The following is a 19,740-nucleotide window of genomic DNA, read 5'->3' on the forward strand; positions in this document are numbered from 1 at the left end:
TAGAAAGTCCTCTGTTGAGCTAGGAGAAATGATGACACTATAGCAGCCATAATTTTGCTGAAATAAGTTCACTTGTGTGTGCTTGTAGGTGAGCCATGCACATGAGCACACATCCACATCCCCAGGGCCGGTGTGGATACGCCCGCCGTTGGCTCGTTGGACACCACCGTCTGACGCGCCTAGAATAATCTCACCATCATCGTTCCCCTAGCCTTGCTTCTTCCTTCTGCCTTTATTTGTACCTCATCCCCTCATCCTTGAACTCTCTCACACACTTCCCTTCCCTTCTTTCTTCATAAAATAATACTGCTTTGAAAGATAATAATGATTCCCATTATATTATCTTTTCTTTCTTTTGGATTTTTTTTGGGGGGGCGGATCTTCCTCTTGTTTTTAGATGTTTAATAGTATTCATGCTTATGGAGAAACTAAATGTTCAAGCACTGCTATAAACTGTATTCTCTTAAATCATAGAATATAATTAATCATAGAAAGGATTACCAATGGCCTTGGTGAGTGTGACCAGGGGCCATTTAAATATTTGGCGATTTTATAGGTTAAAAAAAAGTGCCCAAAATACTGGGTAGATGAGTATTAGCTTCATGTAAAAGTGAAATACAAAGATGAGCAGCTCCATGAGACGGGGAGATCTGTATCCTTTCCACGTCCGATTCATTGCACAGCCGAAACCACCATTTTTGTGATTTGAGCTTTTCAGGTACTAAATAAAGACATGTCACGGGCAAAAGCAAGTTCATGAACTTCTAGTAGCCATCCCTAATCTAAGGTTAGAGCACAGGCAGCCCATCTCCACCGCACAAGGCAGACCCCTCTATTTTTCTGTTGTTTTTTCTGTGAAGTGAGATGAATTTACTTACTCCTACTAAAGGTAAATCAGGAGAAAGAAAAAGGAAGAGAAAACATTTTTGCTGTGCCAAGTAAACCGAAGGTGACATTTTATGGGTAGGTCTGAAGACCAAAGGATTGTCTGTGGTCATAAGACTGAGTTACAGCATCTCATTGATGAAAAGGCGTTACCTATTAGCTTCAGGTGAGTCCTCTAGGAGCCTCAGTCCAAGGAGAGAATGGCCTTCCCAAGAGCATGCCCACTAGTGGGTCTGTTCTGCCCAAACAGATCTAAACCTTCAAACGACACCTGTTCCAGAGCCCAGGGCACACCATTTCTTCTTTCCCGCCAACCTACCCTTTCCGAAGCTTAGCTCTCAAGTGGAACTAGCAGGGGAGAGCCATGTCCACTCAAGTTTCATTTTCAGTAAAGCAAATCCTATTTTCCCAATAAATGGAGTTGAAAACATGGGTTAGAAAGGGATTAAGTCGGTGGCCAACCCCATGGTCTGTGGGCCTCGAGCCGTATCTCAGTGTTTGTGACATTAATTTGTGCATTGGAAGTGCTGGGGTGTATGAGGTGAATTACTGCCCCAATTGCTGACTTCTAAAACTGGAAATTCTTTGTTAGAAGCTGATTTAGAACGAAGTAAGCCTGTAAGAAAGTCCTTTAGTAGATCAGACTTACTGTCCATGACGTCTCAGATGATCTTGCTTAGAAAACAAAGGAAATTACCTTAATTTGGGCCACTAATTTCAGAGTGAAAGTGGAGGCAACCACATTCAGAATCTCATATTCTTGACCTCCTAAGCATTAATCTGGAAACTCCACACATTGTACAATGTATCCATTTTAAGTTTGTTTACCTTCTCTTTAATGACTTAACAGAAAAAAACTGCATGATGAAATATATTTTCTCCAAATATATATATATTTATATAATATATAATCTTAGTTAACTCAAAGGTATATACATTGTATAATAAATAATATTTATAAAAAGAGACTTTTTGAATATAAAATCAAAAAGATCAACAACTTCTACAACTTTTTACAAAACTTTGGATACAGCAGGTTGGTAGGAAATTTCTGTTGGATACTATTACCTGACTATGGCGAGAATAATTACAATGCACTCAATGTACTATTATTAAATAATTACTTGTCAGCTACTTGAATACGCCCCAGAAACATGACTTTATCACTTTTAATACAGAATACATAGATATGAAAAGACTGTTTTGAAAATTTGTATCCATTCTGCTGAAAGAATTCTCACATAAAGCAAGCATTATCTGGTTGACATGATTTGAAACTTCAGTCTGAGATGGGGAGGGGCATTTCAGACTCTCTAGAGGGGATGGGATGTGTATCTTTTTAGCAGGGCTCACTGCCAGCAGATTCAAGAGTGCAGGCATGGCTTCTAGCCAGTCGTCTTGGCGAACCTGCCTGAGCACATAGGAAGATGGCTTGACCCGGTACCTTAGGTCAGTGTTAGGCAAAGAGAGAAGGGGGAAGAGGAAGAAATCACTGTGTTCTGTACTGTGCCCCTGCTGCATCTCTTCTTTCTGACTCTTAAGGCAGAGCTGTTGCACTGACTCATACCATCAGACCCGTTTGCCTCCACTGTGCTCGCTTCCTCTAGGACACTCCAGAGGACCCGTGTGGATCAAGGAGGACTCAGCTGTGAGACGCTTTACCCAAGGGAGCAAGTGACGGCTTGCCCCACTTTGAACACCTAATGCTGATCCTTGGTGTCTGCACGGATTGATGCTGTCAGCATACAGGTGAGGCCGGAAGACCTGTGTGAAGGAACTCTGCATTTCTGTTTCCTCACGCAGGCCAACGAAAGACAAGGATGCAGGACGACGTGTCCTTATAGGAGAGGAAACGAAGGAATCATCGGTATCCTCCCCATCTACTAGCCACAACATTGGAACTTCAGGAATATATTGCTACTCTCCCTCTGACCCTTTGTCTAATTTATACTAAGGTGACCTACAGTCCAACTGCTCAACCTGGAGTTTGTTTTTATGGAGAATCTGCAGGTGAGCAGGGCTGGGAGGGACAGAATGGCCCCTTTAAAGATACCACTTTCTTCAGGAAGCCATTGGAGCTAGAGGAGGCTTGCCCCACACACATAACCTATTTACAACGTTCACTACAGAAAAAAAAAAAAAAAAAAGTACTGCGTTAATGGTGGAAACTGCAGAATGGTAGAAAAAGATTTTTGAGATCTGACTGCAGTTCCCAAGAGCCTCTCGTGCAGAACAGGGTTACAGAGAAAATGGGACTGAGAAGAACATACCGCTGCTCTTCAAACAGCTTTACCAGGCCGCCTGGAACTCCCGGTTCTTCAAACTCAAAACCTGACTCTAACGATTGCCTTGGGCCTCCCTACCACTTGATCCCAGCTAAACCTATGGCTTTTATCAGAATGTGAAAGTCTATCAGATTTGAATGGGAGTAGACAGAGAAAAGGAGACTGCAGGGCTTTGTCCTACTTCCTAACTCTCACCTCGCAGGCATCTTGGAATGTCACCAGAAGAAGCAGCTGGGAAACAGAATCTTGCCCACGTTGATGTCTTTACCACCAGGCAGAGAGCTCACATGAGCCCAGCCTGTTCTGTTGGAGTAGAAGTGGTTTTCTGTGGGGGTTTTTTTTTTCCATTTTTATTTTCTTTAATATGTGCAAAGATAAGCCTCGGGTCTGTTCCTATCAGACCCTAGAGAACTAAAAAGAAAGCCCCTTCTTTAAAAACCACACACCATCCAGAGTAGGGTGAGAAACTTAAGATGAGAGAGAAGGGAGGGAGGCCTCCCAGGCAGCGGGCGGGTTGGATCCAGGTAATTTACCACACGTGCATCTGGCAACAGTCCGGATTCCTTGCTGTCTGATGCTGAGGGCTGAGCCCGGCTCTGGGTCCCGCTTCCCAGAGGACTTCGGTGAATCTGCCCAGCCACACGCTTCACCCGTTCCCAGTGCCCTTTGGAAAGTAAAGAGGAAGAATTAGGAACATGATTATTTTCCCAGAGAGACCACCCACAGGGTGCAAAGCTCAGAGGCTGCTGATCAGGTGTCTCAGCATTTCTCTTGAACTTGGAGGTAACAGGAGACTCCAGTGGCTGTTCCATGCTCCCTCCGCTACCTGGGGTCTACCACTGAGGAAGGGCATGGGAGCTACAGAGCAGTAGAGCTTCAGCGTCTACACGCTGGGATCCACATCCTACCTCTCCACCCTCTAGCTGGGGCTTGGGCAACAGGAAGCCCAGTAGCAGGTAACGAGACTGACATAGGAACCTGTCTTGCATAGAGACTGGAAGAAACCTTGCAGATCTAGGGCCCAATTCCCAGCTTCATAAACTCCTGTACACTGTGTTTCTGTATCAAGCTGTCCAAACAGAAGATAATCTATTACATTATGAATAATTCCTTCTCATAGGAGCACCGATGTGTACATTTTCTTCATTTGTATTTGTATTTACATGTCACAAAGGATTTAAGCCCAAAGGGCTCTGACGGGTGTTCCCAATCAACCCCAACTCCTTGGCCAGTAGACTTTTACATGGAGAGAAACAGACTCAGCAAGATTAAAAGGACACGTCCAAAGTCTCGCTGCAAGATAGTGACAGACCCAGGACTTGGGGTCAGCCAGGCCACCTGACTCTCACGCAGAGCCCTTTCCAGCTTACTGTGCTCACAGAATCTGAATAACAAGGAATAAACCTGGAACTCGTAAGGTAGGAAATCAGTGGTTAGCCTGAGACACTGGACAAAATCTACAAGCAATGGAAAGAGGTTTCCCCACAAGGAAGGCCCAGGACTCTGGCCTTCCTGTGGCATAAAGCATCTTGACTGGGGCTCCTCCCCGAGAGTGTGGAGGGTACACGTCCTGCTCTGGGGCGCCCTTCTCTCTCCCACCTGCACTGGAGACAGTGCAGCCAAGAGAAAGGCTGCAGGCTCTGTTCCCTGAAGTCCCTGCCAGCCTGTCTCCAAAGTTCTCATCTTGCCTGCAGAGTGTCGGTGTGGATGAAAGGACAGGAAAGGTAACTGGTCTCAGCCTGTGGCTCCAGACCAGCAGCAGGCCTGGGGGAAGTCGCCCTTGGAGGTCAGCTCCACTCAGCCTTGGAATCTTTTGCTGCTTCCTTGGACCCTGTGCCAGGGCTGTCTGTACGGATGACCTCTAGTCCACAGGTGAGGGAACTGGGGCTCGGAGGCAAAACAACTTGCCCCAAATCACTCACCAAACTGAGTGTTTGTCAGAAAGGCACCACACTGGGGGATGATTCTCCACTTGTCCCAGAGCAAGGACTCCAGAGTGTCCATATATGGGGGCCCGGGGGGCCACCCTCTACCTGGGTGTGGCATGTTGAAACCACATCCACGTAGTACTTTCCGTAAGACTGGGGGCAATGCCATTCTGTCTCAGAAACGGGGAACAGAAGGCTGATGGAGAGTGTTGCCTCTTCTTACGATCAGTATCAGATCGCAGGCGGGGGATTTTTATGGACACTGAGGGCAAACCCAGCATCTCCTTCCCACCTGGCAGATGGCTTCTCTCGGCTGCTCACTGAGGGGAGGGGAGGGGAGGGGAGGTGCTGGAACAGAGCTGTGACACCCTGGAGCCCCGTAGAGCCACTGCCGGGGCCTGGGCTGCTGCCGCTGTGGCCTCTGCAGGACCCACATATGGGGCCTTTCTGGAGGCAGAGCCCTGGGCTCAGTGTCCTTATCTGTGCAATGGGCAGGCTAGACAAACGGCCCTCTGTGCCCCCTCCAGGGCTAGTGTTCCAAAATTCCGATTTCCCCCCAGCCTCCTCTCAGAATGGCCAGAGCCGTATCCTGCTTGACAGCGGGGACACTGTTGCCTCTGGCCAGAGTGGACATCAGAGGAAGGAAGCACCGCAGGTTTCAAACATTCCTTCCACCTGACAAGCCACAGGGAGCCTGGGCGTTCTCTCTTATCCACTGACTTCTCTTCCACCGTTTTGAAAAGCAGTAGATGAAACTGCCCAAGTGATGACACCGTTTCCTTGCACGATGACTGCCCTCATGTCCTGGCTCTCATGGCATTTATCACTTTCTGTTAGCACCCTATTCAGACGAGCATTCACATCTGCTGGCTTGCTTGAACCGCAGGAAAATTCTGCTAGGCCCACATCATCACCACTGCTGTACAGATGAGGAAACTGGGCTTCCAGCTGGGAAGTGGTGGAGGTAGAACCGCCTCTGTCCTCTTTCCACTCCCCACACTGCTTTTATTCAGACACCAAGGAAAGTGGTACCTCCTGCTGTCTTCCCAGACTCTGCACCTGCCAGGACGGAACCTGAGCTACACAGAGGGGCTTCCCAGACTGGCTGAGCCACCCCTCCAGCAGAGCTCTCCCCAGCACGTGAGGTCCCTCCATGCAGCACAGAAGTCCGACCCCTCCCCCAGTCCCGCCCTGTGTGGGACCGCATCGCCCAGTGGGGTGCCCTCGCTGACACAGCCCCAGGCAGCGATGACCCAGGCAGGGGAGTCCTTCACAACAGTTCAAGCACCGTCTCCAGTGTCCTTCACTTTGTTCCTCACGGCACCTCTGGGGAGGATGACAGATGAGGAGATGGTCTTGTTTGGGTCACAAGGTGGGCGAGTGGTGGAAGCTGGACCAGGGCTCGGACCCCTGTAGATCAGGCCCCTTCTCAGGGCAGAGAAAGGGGAGAAACCCTCCCTTGGGCCTTAGAGACCCTCCAAGACCAGGACCACCACACGCCAATCTTGACCTGTCCTGGGGACCTATGGACCCGAGGGCCGGGCAAGAGTGTCTCCCGCGCAGGCCACCTCTGGGGAGCGTGGGAGCCTAATCCACCAGCCTTTGATCCCTTGATTACTCACCACCATCACTCTGAGCTTGACTCCTTCCTCCTCCCCATCACCGTCCATAAACACGGTGAGAGTGTGCCCCGCTCCACCCAAGCTTCAGATCTGCCGGGATATGGGCTTATACACCGCTTCCTCCCGCCCACCTCCTTGAGGATGGTAGGAGTTAACGCTTGCACAAAAACCTGCCCTCTAAGTTCAAGGTGGATGCAAAACGACTCTGCCTCAGGGGCACAAGAGACGTTTTGGCCTGCTATTTCAAGTATTTTAACCCCCTCACTTGACAGTAAGAAACCTGAGGCCCAAAGAAGTGAAAGAACAGGAAGTTAGCACAGTCAAGACCAGAAGTCGGGCGTCCCAGCCTCCAACCCCACAGTCCCTCCTCTGGCTCCACAGATGTTCAATAATGATAGCTAGTGGCTGTGCGAAAAATTGACCTGGCTCCTAATTTACTTACTAACTTGTACACAAATTTAATCAATTGCAGCCTCGTGTGTACACACTTGGCTATTATCTGTGCTTTGTGTAATCCACCAAGACACTGCCCAAGGACCGTTCCCACTGAAGCTTGGGAAATCCTGGCTTCCTATCTTGGCTTTGGAAACGTGTCCTGGACCGCCCAGAAACAGAACAGGGTTGCCAAGAAGAGGAGACAGCCAAACCCAGTGCCCTGCATCAAGGCACCCCAGCCTCCCCACCGGGCCACCCTACCTGGCTCCCTACTTGCAGGTGTGCACATCGTAGATGCGGATACACTCCTGGCAGCTCACGTAGCAGCACCAGTGGAAGATGCAGTGGCATTTCTCCTTCCGCTTCTCCGTCCTTGTGTTGTGGCCACGGCCGCAGCAGAGCAGGTCGCAGCCATCGATGCCGTGGGAGGTGACATTGCAAGTCCGGTCCCTGGTGCCGAAGGAGCCCGTCTCGGGGTTGGGCTCGCAAAAGTTGGGGGAGTTCTCGTAGTAGACCAGGTCCCTCTCGGTGGGCGGCTTGAAGAGCGCGTACTTGGCGCGGAGGGTCTCCACCCAGCCACGGGACTCCCGGTGCTTCTCCACCACCATCTCCGAGGCGCTGTCGTACTTGTCCTTGAGGAAGTCCCCGATGGCGCGGAAGTCGGGCTGGGCCCACCAGCAGGTCTTCACCTCACAGCTGCCTGACAGCCCGTGGCACTTGCACTTGAGGTGCATGTGGTCCAGGATGGTCTAGAAAGAGGACGAGTAGCAGCTGGTCCCCAGACTGACCCCACCTGGGAGTACACCCAGGCCCTCCCACTCTGACCCACCCACCCCCATCGCTGAAGCCTTCTCTATTCCTACACCATGCCAGGGTGAGAACTGACTGGGGACTGAGGCTCAGACCTGAAGGATGATGACCTTGTTTCCCTCCCCTTCACACCCCAAGCACTGGCAGAAATCACATCCACTTCTCAAAGCCCTAGAAAATAAGAATTGTTATTCCCATGTAACAGATAGGGAAACTGGCTGGGAGCTTAAGTGACTAGCCCTAGGTCAAGCAACCATAAGAAAGGATGGAGGCTGAATTCAAAGCCAGGTCCATGGGTCTCACAGCCCTACACAGGCAGCTGAAGTGCACCGGATGGGCTGGCTGGTACCTGCGCTCGCGGGCTGCCGCATCCCCAGGGTGGGGTGGGGGTGGGGACCCGGAGCAGTCCGAGGAGAAAGGAGGGGGAAAGAGGAGAGCAGGGAGCCAGGAATGCACAAGGGCCACAGGGAGGGGCAGGGACAGGTCCGGAAAAGGGGTCTTGGGCAGGGCTGGGGTGAGGGCGGCCAGGGCTCACCGTGCGGCCAGCCTCGTTGTTGTGCTTGTTCATGGCCGAGCGCGCGTCCGGCCTGTTCTCACGTGCGTCCGCGAACTCCCGGGACACAAGCACCCCGAAGTCGGCGTCCTCGCTGCAGCCTCCCCACTTCCAGCCTTCCCCGGGCGGCCCTTTATGATGCGAGTCGCAGCCACAGATGGTGGAGGTGCCCTCGGCACAGGAGCGTGTGACGGCGAAGGCCACGCCGGCTGAGGCGATGGCGTGCACGAAGGCCGATTCGCGGGTGGCTGTGGGGAAGGCATTGGGAGGCGCTGCTCAGGCCGGGCCCTGGGACGCGGCTGCCCTGCCCTGACCTCCCCAGCTGCGAAAAGGGGCTCTGCAGCCCCAAGGGAGAAGAAGTGCCTTTTCCTCTTTGGTTGGCCTAGCCCCTAGTGGGTATCCCCAGTTTACAGATGAACAAACTGAGGCCCAGAGCTGCTAACTGATTAACCCAGGGCTTTAACAGCTAGCAGAGTGGAGCCTGTTAGAAACAGGGGTGGAAAGGCAACTCTGGCAGGTGGGTACAACTTCCCTCTGCCACCAGAGTTCCTGACCAGGAGTGCAGTGGTCAGCATGTCAGCTTCCCCCTTCCATTCTCCTGTCCTCCACCCAGACAAAGCCAAGGTTTTGGACTGAGAAGGCCAAGCCCCTCCCGAGAGGATGGAGGGACACAGGGCACTTCCCTGCTTCTGTCCCAGGGTCCAGCAAAGAGAAGAAGAGATTCTCAGGGTGCCCCCCCCCAACCCCGCTGACATCATTATGATAACTACCTTTGAGTGCTGGGTTTGCACCAGATTCTGCCCTTCGTGTGCTTTATCCCATTTAATCCTCTCACCCCTGTGAGGCAGAAAGTCTTATTACAGGCCCATTTAGCAGATACAGACATTGACAACTAGGGAGGCAAAGGCCTGAAAGACCTGCAGTCCAACCATCTCTCTCCTTACTGCTGAGGAACCCAGAGCAGGGAGGTGACCTGCCCAAGGCCAGGCAGGTTGCAAAACGCCGGGCTGCTGGCCTGGATGCCTCCTTTCCTGGGCTGTGGCTCTGGTCCTGAGCGCTGAGGGCAGCTCGGCGTACGAGGGAGCCTGGTAACCCCTCGTGGCCACTGCCATCTCTTCAGAGGCCCCGGGGCCCTCGTGGGCCACCTGCAGAGGAGGGTGCCTCCCCCTTCCCGAGCAGGCCGGCGGGGAGTGGGAGCGGTCCCCGCCTGGGCAGTGGACCCGCGCAGCCAGCGCCGACTGCGACACGGCGCGGCCGAGGCCTGAGGCGCTGCGCCCCGGCTCCGACCCCGGCCCCGGCTGCCCACCCCTCAGCGACCCGGGGGCCGGGGGCGCCAAGGGCGAGCGCCGCGCTTCCGGCCGGCCCGCGGCCTCTCGCGGCGGCGGCGGCGCCCGGGCCCCGGGCCGCGCTCGGTTCCCAGCCCCGGGGACGCGGGGGCGGCGGGGGCGGGGCGGGGATTAGCCTGGGAGCGGCGCTGACAGCCCTGCTGTGCTGGTCCCCGTCCGGCGGGGCCCGCTGGGCCGCTCAATCCGCCTTTGTTCGCGCGGTGTCACACCGCATTACCCGCATAATGCGGCCGCCGGGCCCGGGCCGCCGGGCCGGCCGCCACCGCGTAGCAACGGGCGGCTCCCGCGGCCGGGCCGCGCCCCCGGCCCCGGCGCCGGCCCGCGAAATCCCCATTGAAGCGGCGCCCCCCGCCCCCGCGCCGCGCCGAATGGCCAGAGGGCGTGTGAATGGCTCGGCGGCCGCAGCGGGCGCGGGGATGGGCCGCGCGGTGGGGGGCGGCTCTCGGGCCCCTTTTCAAGCCGCCTAAGCCCCTCCGGGCCGCCCGCCCCGCCCGGGGACCGCGATCCCCCGCCGCCCGCACCCCGCCGTCGCAGCCTCGCGCCTTCCGGCCGCTGACCCCTGCGCCCCCCGCGCCCGGGTGCAGCCCCGCCCCGGCCTCCGCTCCGGGCGGGCCAGCCCCGGGGAGTCGGTCCCCGGCGTCCGCAGAAGATGCGCGCCCCGGAGCAGACCGCCTCCCTGCCACCCTGGGTCTCAAAGCCGTGGGCAGAGGTCTACCCTGGCGGCCCACACGGCAGGGGTGCGGGACTCGCCAGAAGCGGGGCCCGAGCGTGGAGCCTAGAGCTGCGTTCGAAACCGTTCCCGCCGGGCTCTGGGCGCTGGGGCGCGCGTGCATGCGGGGGCCTTCCTCCCGGAGACCGCAGAGCTTCCCTCAGATTCCCAGTGTCTCTGACACCTTCCCTCCCTCCCCCCACACAAAACTGCCCTCTTGCAATTTCGAGATGTAGGTAAGTCCTAGAACCTACAACGGTGATTTAAAACGTTAAACACAGACGTGAAGGGATAATAAGCTCAGAGACCCGGTTTTCACAGGCTAACGTCCCGCGCGGGGAAGAGCAATCAGAAGGTGAGTCTTGCTTTGGGGAGCGCGTCTAGACGCCAGGCTGTTTGATTAAGGACTACCTGGCCCGAGGTGGGGCACCGGAAGGCGAGGAGACTGACACGCCTGCAAGATCAGGTTTGAAATGCAAACCTGCAAACCACCGCCACTTGGCCCCAATTGGAGGCCAAACCTTTTATGTAAACAAGGAATAATTAGCTTTGGTAATAGAAGCTAAGCAGAATCATCATCCATTGATTCGCTAATTGCCCTTCTGTCCCATGACAATAGCCTGTAGGTCGGACTTACAAGGTGCACCTGAGACACAGTAAAGGGGGACTCCACTATAAAATGGGGGGTCGGCTTCGCCCCACTCATTCCCTGCCCCTCCCCCCCAACCCTTCCCCAGGTCCAGCTGGTTCTCAGATCCCTTTTCCTTCTGGCTGTAAATGGCAACTCTTCTAAAAGGAGGGAGGGCCCGGTTCACCTGTTTGGGTGCCAAAGCCCTGGTGGTGGCCGGAGGAGGGTTCAAGTTGCTGAGGAAAAGGAATGGTAGCTCCCGGGAGGCCAGCTGGGTCATTACATTCCTAGACACTGCGATTGCTCAAATAGTAGCCCAACTTCAGCCCAGAACTCACCAGCCCCAAAATCCCCTTCTTGGGAGCAGTTGTGCCTCTCATGCCTCTCTCCCAGTGCCTTCATGTTCAAAGTCAAGTAATGTGAATCCCATTCATTTGCGACACAGCCAATGAGACTCACAGGTTGCAAGATGCAAGTTACCCAAAAGCCAGCACACCCTCTAGCCCCACCACAATCCGTGGGCATATCCAGCTATCAGGGGCATGGGGACCAGCTGAAGCTTCCCACGGAAGCACCTGGGGGCAATGCAGTGCCACCAGCACGAGGCAGCTTCCTCAACTCCAGAATTTTCTACATGGGAGGGACCTAAGGGGGACAATGCTCTCACCCCACCCCAAAACTAGATTTACATAGCACTTAACACAGCATTGGGAAAACATCACGAAAGTCCACATCAAAGCCTGGGGCCACCCACTGTGCCGGCCAGGAGGAAAGGAAGGCTGCAGCCTCCTAGCCTACCCTAGGATCTCGGGATGGGATCTCAAGGCTGCCCAGCCCCCAGCAGCACCTGGGAAGGTGTGGCAACCACCGACAACAGCCTGGGTCAGGCCAGAGAGGGACCTGGCCCAATTTCTGTGGAGGCCGCAGGTCGTGACCAGCTTTATCGCCCTCCCCTGGTGACCCTGGGCTCAGAGCTGAGACGCCCTGATGTGGAAGAGTGACTGTGCCCTGATGCCCTCCCCCCACCTCCTCGCGCACCTCCTACCCACCCAGAGACGGTACCTTTGTCGAGGACGGGCCCGAAGATGGCCAGGCTGTCGTCGATGGTGGTGCAGTTCCAGCGGCGGCCCCGGAACTGGTGCTGGCACTCCTGGATGCCCAGCTTCACGCCCTCGGCCACGCTGGGCATGATTTCGATGTAATTGCGGCAGAAGCGCAGTTGCTTGGGGACCAGGCCTGGGATGGAGCCGCAGAGCAGGGGCTGTGAGCCCAGGGATGTGTACTGCTGGCCCAGGGCCAGGGACCTGCAGGCAGACAGAAGGCAGTGGCACTGCAGGCACAAAGCACGCGGCCCACTGTGGGCATCGTTTCTTCTCCGTGAGTACTCAGGGTAGGTGGAGCCATGGAGGGCCTGTGAGCCTGAAGCCATGGCCCTGAGAAACCTGGCATCTGAACGCACTACCTTCGACCTGGCGTGTATACTGTCCCTTGAAGAGCAGAGCTCTGATCCAGGGAGTCGGCCCTCTGCCATGGGCATTTCCAGTTTGCAGGGGTACCTGGGAGCAATGCAATACTATGAAAAGAACCCTGGATGGAAAGATGGTATTAGAGGCCCAGGTCAAGTCCCTCCCAGGCTCTGGGCCAGTTTCCCTGATGGGGAGAGGTCAGGTTGGGAGTTTCAGTTTCTAGGGCCACATGGAGACTTTCAATGATCCATCAGAAGGAAACAAAATCTACGGAGACGAAGATGGCAGGAGCTGGCTTGACCCCCATCACATCTCAGAGAAAGCAGGAAGTAGAGAAGCCTCAGTCCTAGCAGGGAGCTTGCACATGTGCAAGCTTGCACTCATACACACACACACACACACAGACCACCTGTGGCCATGCCTCTCAGCCTCTTCCCTGGGACGATGCCTGCCCAGCCCAGAGCCTCCCAGTGTCTCTCCCCAGGTCTTTGTCCGCCAGGGCCTCTGTGACTATCTTTGCAGCTCCCTAGAAGTTTCTGGAGCACCATCTCTTTTCTGACCAGAGATTGGAGCTTGGCTTTGTTTCATGAAAGTCTAGCTCAGGGTCAGGAGGGAGAAGACCTCAGATCGTACTCCCCCCATCCAATGCAAGTGACCTTGATCAAATCACGTCACTCTAACGTCCCTCATTTTTCAGTCAGTAGTCTGTCAGTCTAGGTGGGGCTAACCACGGACCACCCTGCCTTCTGCGGTGCCTGCCTGGGTCCTGAGGGGTGGGAGTGACTGCAGGCCTGGCCCGTCTGCACCCTGGGCCTTAAGACTGGACCTGAGTGATAGAGCAGGTCAGCCCAGAGCCCCCTGATGCGCACCAAGACACACACAGCATCTGACAGGGCTTTGCAGGTTGCCCTCTCCTGCCCCTGCCCTGTTTACAGTTATAAACTGGTTACTGTGATAATAATGATAATCAAACACCTAGCATTTATTATGTGCTGGACCGGTTCTGAGTGCTCATGTCTTACCTTATGGAAACCTCACAGCAAGTCTGTGAAGTAGGAACTTCATTATCATCGTCAACATCCCATTTCATAGACAAGGAAACTGAGGCCAGGGAGCTTAGTAAACTGCCCAAGTCTGCAGGACTGTGCAGCAGCAGAGGTGAGCCTCCCGCCCCAGCTCAGGCTGCCTCTCCACGTGCTCTTAACCAGCACATCCAGGCCTGCCCTGCAGCTGCCCCAGTGGCACTGCAACCACCGGATAGAGAAACCGAGCCAGGGTTCAGTGCAGATGACTCAGCATTGGGCCATCATGGGAGGAAGGGAAGAAGGCCATGCCTTTCCCACTCCCTCCTCTGACATTTAGGCCCCAAAGCCCTATATGCAGACAGCTGGAGAGGGGAGCTGGGGCCGGATGGAGGTCGCTGCCTTGAGGACCCCTCTAAAGGAATTTGGCGATTCTTTGCCACCTCCTCATACCCGGCCTGGTCCCTGAGTGTCCCAGAGCATCATGGGGAGACCTGGCACCAACTGCCCAGCCTCCGTGTCCCTCCCCTTCGGCCAGAGCCCTCCCCGGTCTCCCCCCAAAAGGCAGCTCCATCCATGCCTGTCCCTAGAGGGATGGACTGGCCTTGAGGAGCCCACGCGCTCCTTCAACCTGGCCTCCTGGACCCACTGCAAACTCCAACCTGGTCAGGCCTGTGTCACGATCACCTCTGGCACCAGGGGGCTCTGTCCCATGTCGTCCCCCATTTACTGGTCTGCTTACCAACCACACCAGGGCCCCAGGGCTCCTTCCTTTACTCCTTCCACATCCTCTGTCCCTCTCCTCCTTCCCTGCCCTCTAGTGGCCTTTGCCCTACACCCGTTGGCACTTCTGCAGGCCTGGGCACCCTAAGCTGGATCAGAATAAGAACCTACAAGAGATGCCTTTAGAGAGCACAAAGCCCATTATACAGATGAGAAAGCAGAGGCCCACAGAGAGAAGCAGCTTGCTCAAGGCCACACAGCCAGATGCACGGAGCCAGGTGCGGCTGGTGCCGCTGCAGGGACGGGGCGGGGGGGGCTGGGCTGTGGGGAAGACCCGGCTGGCTCTTCATTTCCACTCCGTGAGGCTGCCCCTGATCCCAGCCCTCCAAGCGGCTCCCTGCTCCCTCATTTCACCAGCATCCCCACCCTAGTGGGTCCCAGGTGGGCCTACCCAGCCCAGCAAAATGCCCAAGCCCTACACACTGGCCGGCAGGGCTTGGTTGGCTGCAAAGGCCAGAGCTGTCCCCCAAACATCTCCCAGTAGGGAGATGCCACGGTCCCCTGCGCTCCCCTCCGGGGCACCAAGCCCTTGACTGTGAATCCTTCCTCCTGGACAGTCGCACTCTCTCCTCTGACCAAGCAGATTTCCTTTCCTCTGCAGTCGCATTCAACACTAGCGATCATCAGGACAACCACTTATTTAGCACTTATATGCCAGGCGCTTCACAGATATCATGTCGCTTAATCCTCAACAAGAGCTCTATGACATGGGTACTGTCATCTCGGTTTTACAGATGAGGAAACTGAGGCAGAGAAGTTGGGCAACCACAGGTTTGCCTGACTCCAGGGATGATATCCTCCAAGAATAACTCCCAGCCTCAGAGACGATGAGTTCTTTTCCCTCCTCCCACCAAACCCTGTCTCCTTCCTGCCGTCCAGGTCCATCGTGCACCTGGAGCCAGGCTGCCTGCATTCAAATCCAGCTCTGCTGTTTCCAAGCTGCTGATCTCAAGCAGTTTACTTAACCCCTCGTGCCTCAGTTTCTTCACCTGTTAAATAGACATAATGGGAGGGATAAAGGATAGAAAGCCCCTGGCACATAGGAAGCCCTCAAGTCGCGGTGGTCATGGTGGTTACCATGTGTTTAGGGGCTGTCCCCAGCACTTCGTCCCCTGCTACGTCATCAACCGCATTTCTCAGCCCTCCCATCCCTGACTTGACAGAACACATCGGAATTTTCAGAGCCCCTTCCCATCCATCACTGGGAAGGATGCAAGGCTGGCCCCTTTCCCGGAAGCTCAGTCCTAACCAGGGTGGCTGAAAAGACATCTGTGATCTGGCCGAGCGTTAAAGTTAACCCAAAGGGCAAGGGCATAGGGACCCTTCCAGGATGCTCCATTCAAGGATTTCAGCTCAGATCTGGACATCCTGCCGGTGATGAGCAAGGGCCTCTAGGGATGGGGGTTTAGCTCTGAGGGCTGGTGCTGGGGCCAATGGGGCTGTGGCCGTCGGATGGATTTCTGCAGGAGAGCTGCCCTCCCCCAAATACGCCCTGCCACCCGACCGGTGAGCCTCCTACCCACACGTGCGCATGTCTGAGATTCCACCACCACAGATGTGTTAACTTGACTCACAGCTCCTTTTGTCCCCACCAGCGAAGTGCATGTTCCCCTGGAGGAGGCCACACGGTGAGCCTCATGCCCCTCAGTTCTTCGCACCCAAGTGGGAGTGGCCTGCTGGCTGACTAGCGCCCGCCATCCGCCTCTCCACTGCCCAAGTCCCCGGCAAACATCTTACCCATCCTTCAACCTCCAGTTCCTGGGCCGCCTCCATTCTGAAGGATTCCATGGGCCCCCAGACAGAAGTAACCTCTCCTCCCTCTGTTTCTCCTCTACTTCACTCAGACCTTATCTCAAAGGGCTGAACTGACTTGTTTCCAATTCCATCTGGCTGTGCTAGTGTGAGTTCCCTGAGGATAGAGGTTGTGTTGCATCTCCTCCCATCCCCCACCAACACCTCTCACCATACCAGACACACAGACACACACACACACACACACAAGCACCCACACAAGCACACTTGGCCGACCAGAGGGCCAGGCCCATGACAGGTACTCGCTGATTCTCCAGGGGAGGAATAAAAGAACGACTCCTTCCCAAAAGGCCAGTCTGATCCACCCCCAGTCTTGCAGCCAAACTCCCCAGGCTTCCAGGCATCCGGAGGTTCCACCTACATACAGGACAAGATTCCTCAGTTCCGCTGAGGAAGTTCCTACGTTTAGGACCCGAGAGAGTGGCTGGGCTCCCAAGGGAGGTGGGGACCTGCCTGGCACTGGCAGCTGGTGAGGGGGAGGGGGGAGGGCACCGCCAGGCCTATTTATACCCAGCTCCTGGCCCTGCCCGGCCCAAGGGCCCTGCCACCCTCCCCTAAGGACAGTTCATCCTCCGCCCAACCACCCACTGCCCAGCTGGGCCGAGGACAGACACAGGCAGCCAGGCAGATGGGTGGCAGGTGCCAGCCAGCGACAGGCTGCTCCAGAGGCCTCGATGTTGACCTCTGAGGATGAAACCGCCTCTCCAAACAGGCCAGGCTTAAATGCCATGCACGGTCTAATCAGCCTCCCAGCCCCACCAAGCCGTTCACTGCCCCGCTCGGCGCCTTCGGCCTCCAGAAGCTGGAGGTGGGCCTGCATGGTGAGCACAGGGCACCTCGGTGCTGACCCAGCCTAGGCACACAGCATATAGTGAGAGGCCTACAAGGGTCCCGCGCGGCGCAGCCTGTTCAGTGACCGTGGCGCGGTGGACCCACAGACTCTGCCGTCCACCCAGCAATGACCTGCCGGCGGGGACCACGTGCTGTCCCCGCCCTGCTCCCCTTAACGAGCCACGTGGGTTGGAGCCCTACACCCAACCAGGTGCCCTCCCCTGCACTCAAACTTTCCTACATTTTTGACCTTCGACTCTTCCAACATTTTAGTATTCGAGAGATTGGAGGGGCCTCAGGAGTCATCTAGTTTAGGGTGTTTCTTATTTGTTAGCCATTTTTTCCTAATCTACATCCTCCCCCCACCCTCCCTGGTACATAAAACAGATAAAAAGAGGGACTCTTCGTCAAAAAGCTAAAGATAGAATCATCATATGACCCAGCAATTCCACTCCTGGGTATAGATCCTGGAGAACTGAAAGCAGGGATCCAAGCGATACTTGTACACCAGCGTTCATGGCAGCACTATTCACAACAGCCAAAAGGTGGAAACAACCTGAGTGTCCATCCGCAGATGAATGGATAACAAAACATGGTAAATCCACACAGTGGAATATTATTCAGCCACAAAAAAGGATGATGCTCTGATACAGGCTACAACATGGATGAACCCTGACAACATTATACCAAGTGAAACAAGCCAGACACTGAAGGACAGATATAGTATGATTCCACTTACATGCGGTACCAAGAACAGGCAAATGCATCGTGACCAAGAGTAGGTTAGAGGTAGCTGGGGGCTGGGAGGGGAAGTCACAGCTTAATGAGTATGAGTTTCTGTTTGGGACGATGAAAAGTTCTGGAAACAGTGGTGATGGCTGGACAACATTGCAAACCTACTTGATGCCACTGATTTGTACACTTAAAAATGGTTAAATTGAAGGAAAAAAAAAAAAAGAAGGGCAGGGGCCCAGAGACCTATCCCTTGACCTTCCCCCTTGCTCTCACCTGTGGCCCCTCTGCAGGATGCAGTCTGAGAACCACTGGTCTTATCTAATCCCTTCCTCCCCTGGATGGGAAGACTGAGACCCAGAGAGAGTTTGTTATTTTCCCAGGTCACACAGTCACATATGCGCGGGGCTGTGGAAGGTGGATCCAAGGGTGCAGCCCAGGGAAAGGCTCCGGGGTCCCCGCCTCTGCTCTCCAGTCTCAGCGTGAGCTCCGTGGCCAAGCCTCCCCTGGTCATGCCTTTCTTGGAGTCATGGTCCTCTCGGCCTCACCTTTTCCAACGGCGAGGACTGACCATCTCTGCTAGCCCCAGACAGGCCACCTGAAGATGCTGACCCAAAGAACCGGTGCCTCCTAAGCTGACTGCCATGAGTTCAGGAGGAAGGGAAGGAGATGGAAAAAGGGAGGAACCAGAACCACCTCCTTTGTGGTCCTTTGTCTCTTTCCTCCAGAGTGACCACCGTGTTTCTGGAAACAATAGCCCAGTGCTTGGTGCTCTACCAGCTGGCTCCTGGACAGTACTGGACAGATGGCCTTCCTGTTCCTGGGTCCAGAGGGGCCCAACCCTGGCCTGGGGCAAGATGGAAACTTCCAAAATGGGAAAGAAAATCTTGAAAATGGGCAGAAAGTAAAGATCCAGCATTGGCCTTGGAACTCAAGGTTACTACCTTTCTGCTTAGCTCAAGAGGCCACTCAGGGCCGGTGGACATCATGAGGGGAGCCTGACGAGTTCAGGGGCACATGTACCCAGTGCGGTAGGGGAGGGCAGGGCCTAGTGGGCCCTGATGCACCCAACTCCTAGGACTTCCAAAGAGCTTAAACACGATGGCAAGGGCCACTCACCCTGGTGCTTTGGCAGGGAGCTTGTGACAAAGCAAGAGGAGGGCCTTAGGTCAAGGGTCACAAGCTCCCACTTTTTTCTACCCATCCGCTTATCCTCCCTGGAGCACATGTGGGCCCCACGGGTGCTAAGCACAGCTCTACACCCTCCCAACCCAACCCAACCCTGAACCCATCTCAGTACGAGCCAAGGGGAGGGAGTTGCTTCTGAGTCCAAAGGGCTCACGTGGTCCCGTAGTCCTCAGAGCGGGCCTAGATACCCCAGCAGGTGCCTTTCATCAACATCTCCCCGGACCTTTCCCGTCAGCAGCTGGTCCATTCACTCAGTAGGCATGGATGAGTCCTCTGGTTCTCATGTGTCCCAAGAAGAGCTACAGGGCCACCCTTGTTTATACACAGGAAGGGAAGGGTGAGGGTAGAAAGCATCCACACACTGAGCTGGGACCCAAGGTCCAGAGAGGAGTCACTGAAGAAGCAACTGCAAGAACCTGACCCCAAGAGCAGTAAACATGTGGAGTGCATAGAGGTGCCTGCCCTTAGCAGAGTAGGTTAAAGCCTTCCCTTGGTAAACAAATTCATTCCCCACCTATTCACTCAACACACATTTAAGTGACCACTGAATGGGGCCGAGTGCCAAGCACTGGAAACATGGAGATGAACTGAGCCACACCCATGGGGCACCCAGACCAGGAGGCATCTGTCAGTTACAGACCAACAAGCGTTTTTCCAGCACCTAGTAGGTCTGGGTGCCATGAGTGACAAAGGGTCCCCAGCCAC

The 19,740-nt window shown here is 55.0% G+C and overlaps 1 protein-coding gene across 1 annotated transcript in view; it reads right to left on the reverse strand.

Annotated features, from left to right (window-relative positions):
* Nucleotides 1–3,716: 3,716 nt before the first annotated feature.
* Nucleotides 3,717–19,740, reverse strand: part of WNT3 (Wnt family member 3) — a 46,964-nt gene continuing 30,940 nt past the window's right edge. The window contains exons 2-5 of the mRNA XM_059997649.1: nucleotides 12,264–12,505; nucleotides 8,501–8,766; nucleotides 7,417–7,904; nucleotides 3,717–3,834 (exon numbers count right to left, since the gene is read on the reverse strand). Of these exons, the coding sequence (XP_059853632.1) occupies nucleotides 7,425–7,904; nucleotides 8,501–8,766; nucleotides 12,264–12,505 (988 nt within the window). The 3' untranslated portion in view covers nucleotides 3,717–3,834; nucleotides 7,417–7,424. The remainder of the gene's footprint in view (nucleotides 3,835–7,416; nucleotides 7,905–8,500; nucleotides 8,767–12,263; nucleotides 12,506–19,740) is intronic.

The sequence above is a fragment of the Delphinus delphis genome, chromosome 19 (assembly GCF_949987515.2).
Source record: "Delphinus delphis chromosome 19, mDelDel1.2, whole genome shotgun sequence".
Taxonomy (NCBI): domain Eukaryota; kingdom Metazoa; phylum Chordata; class Mammalia; order Artiodactyla; family Delphinidae; genus Delphinus; species Delphinus delphis.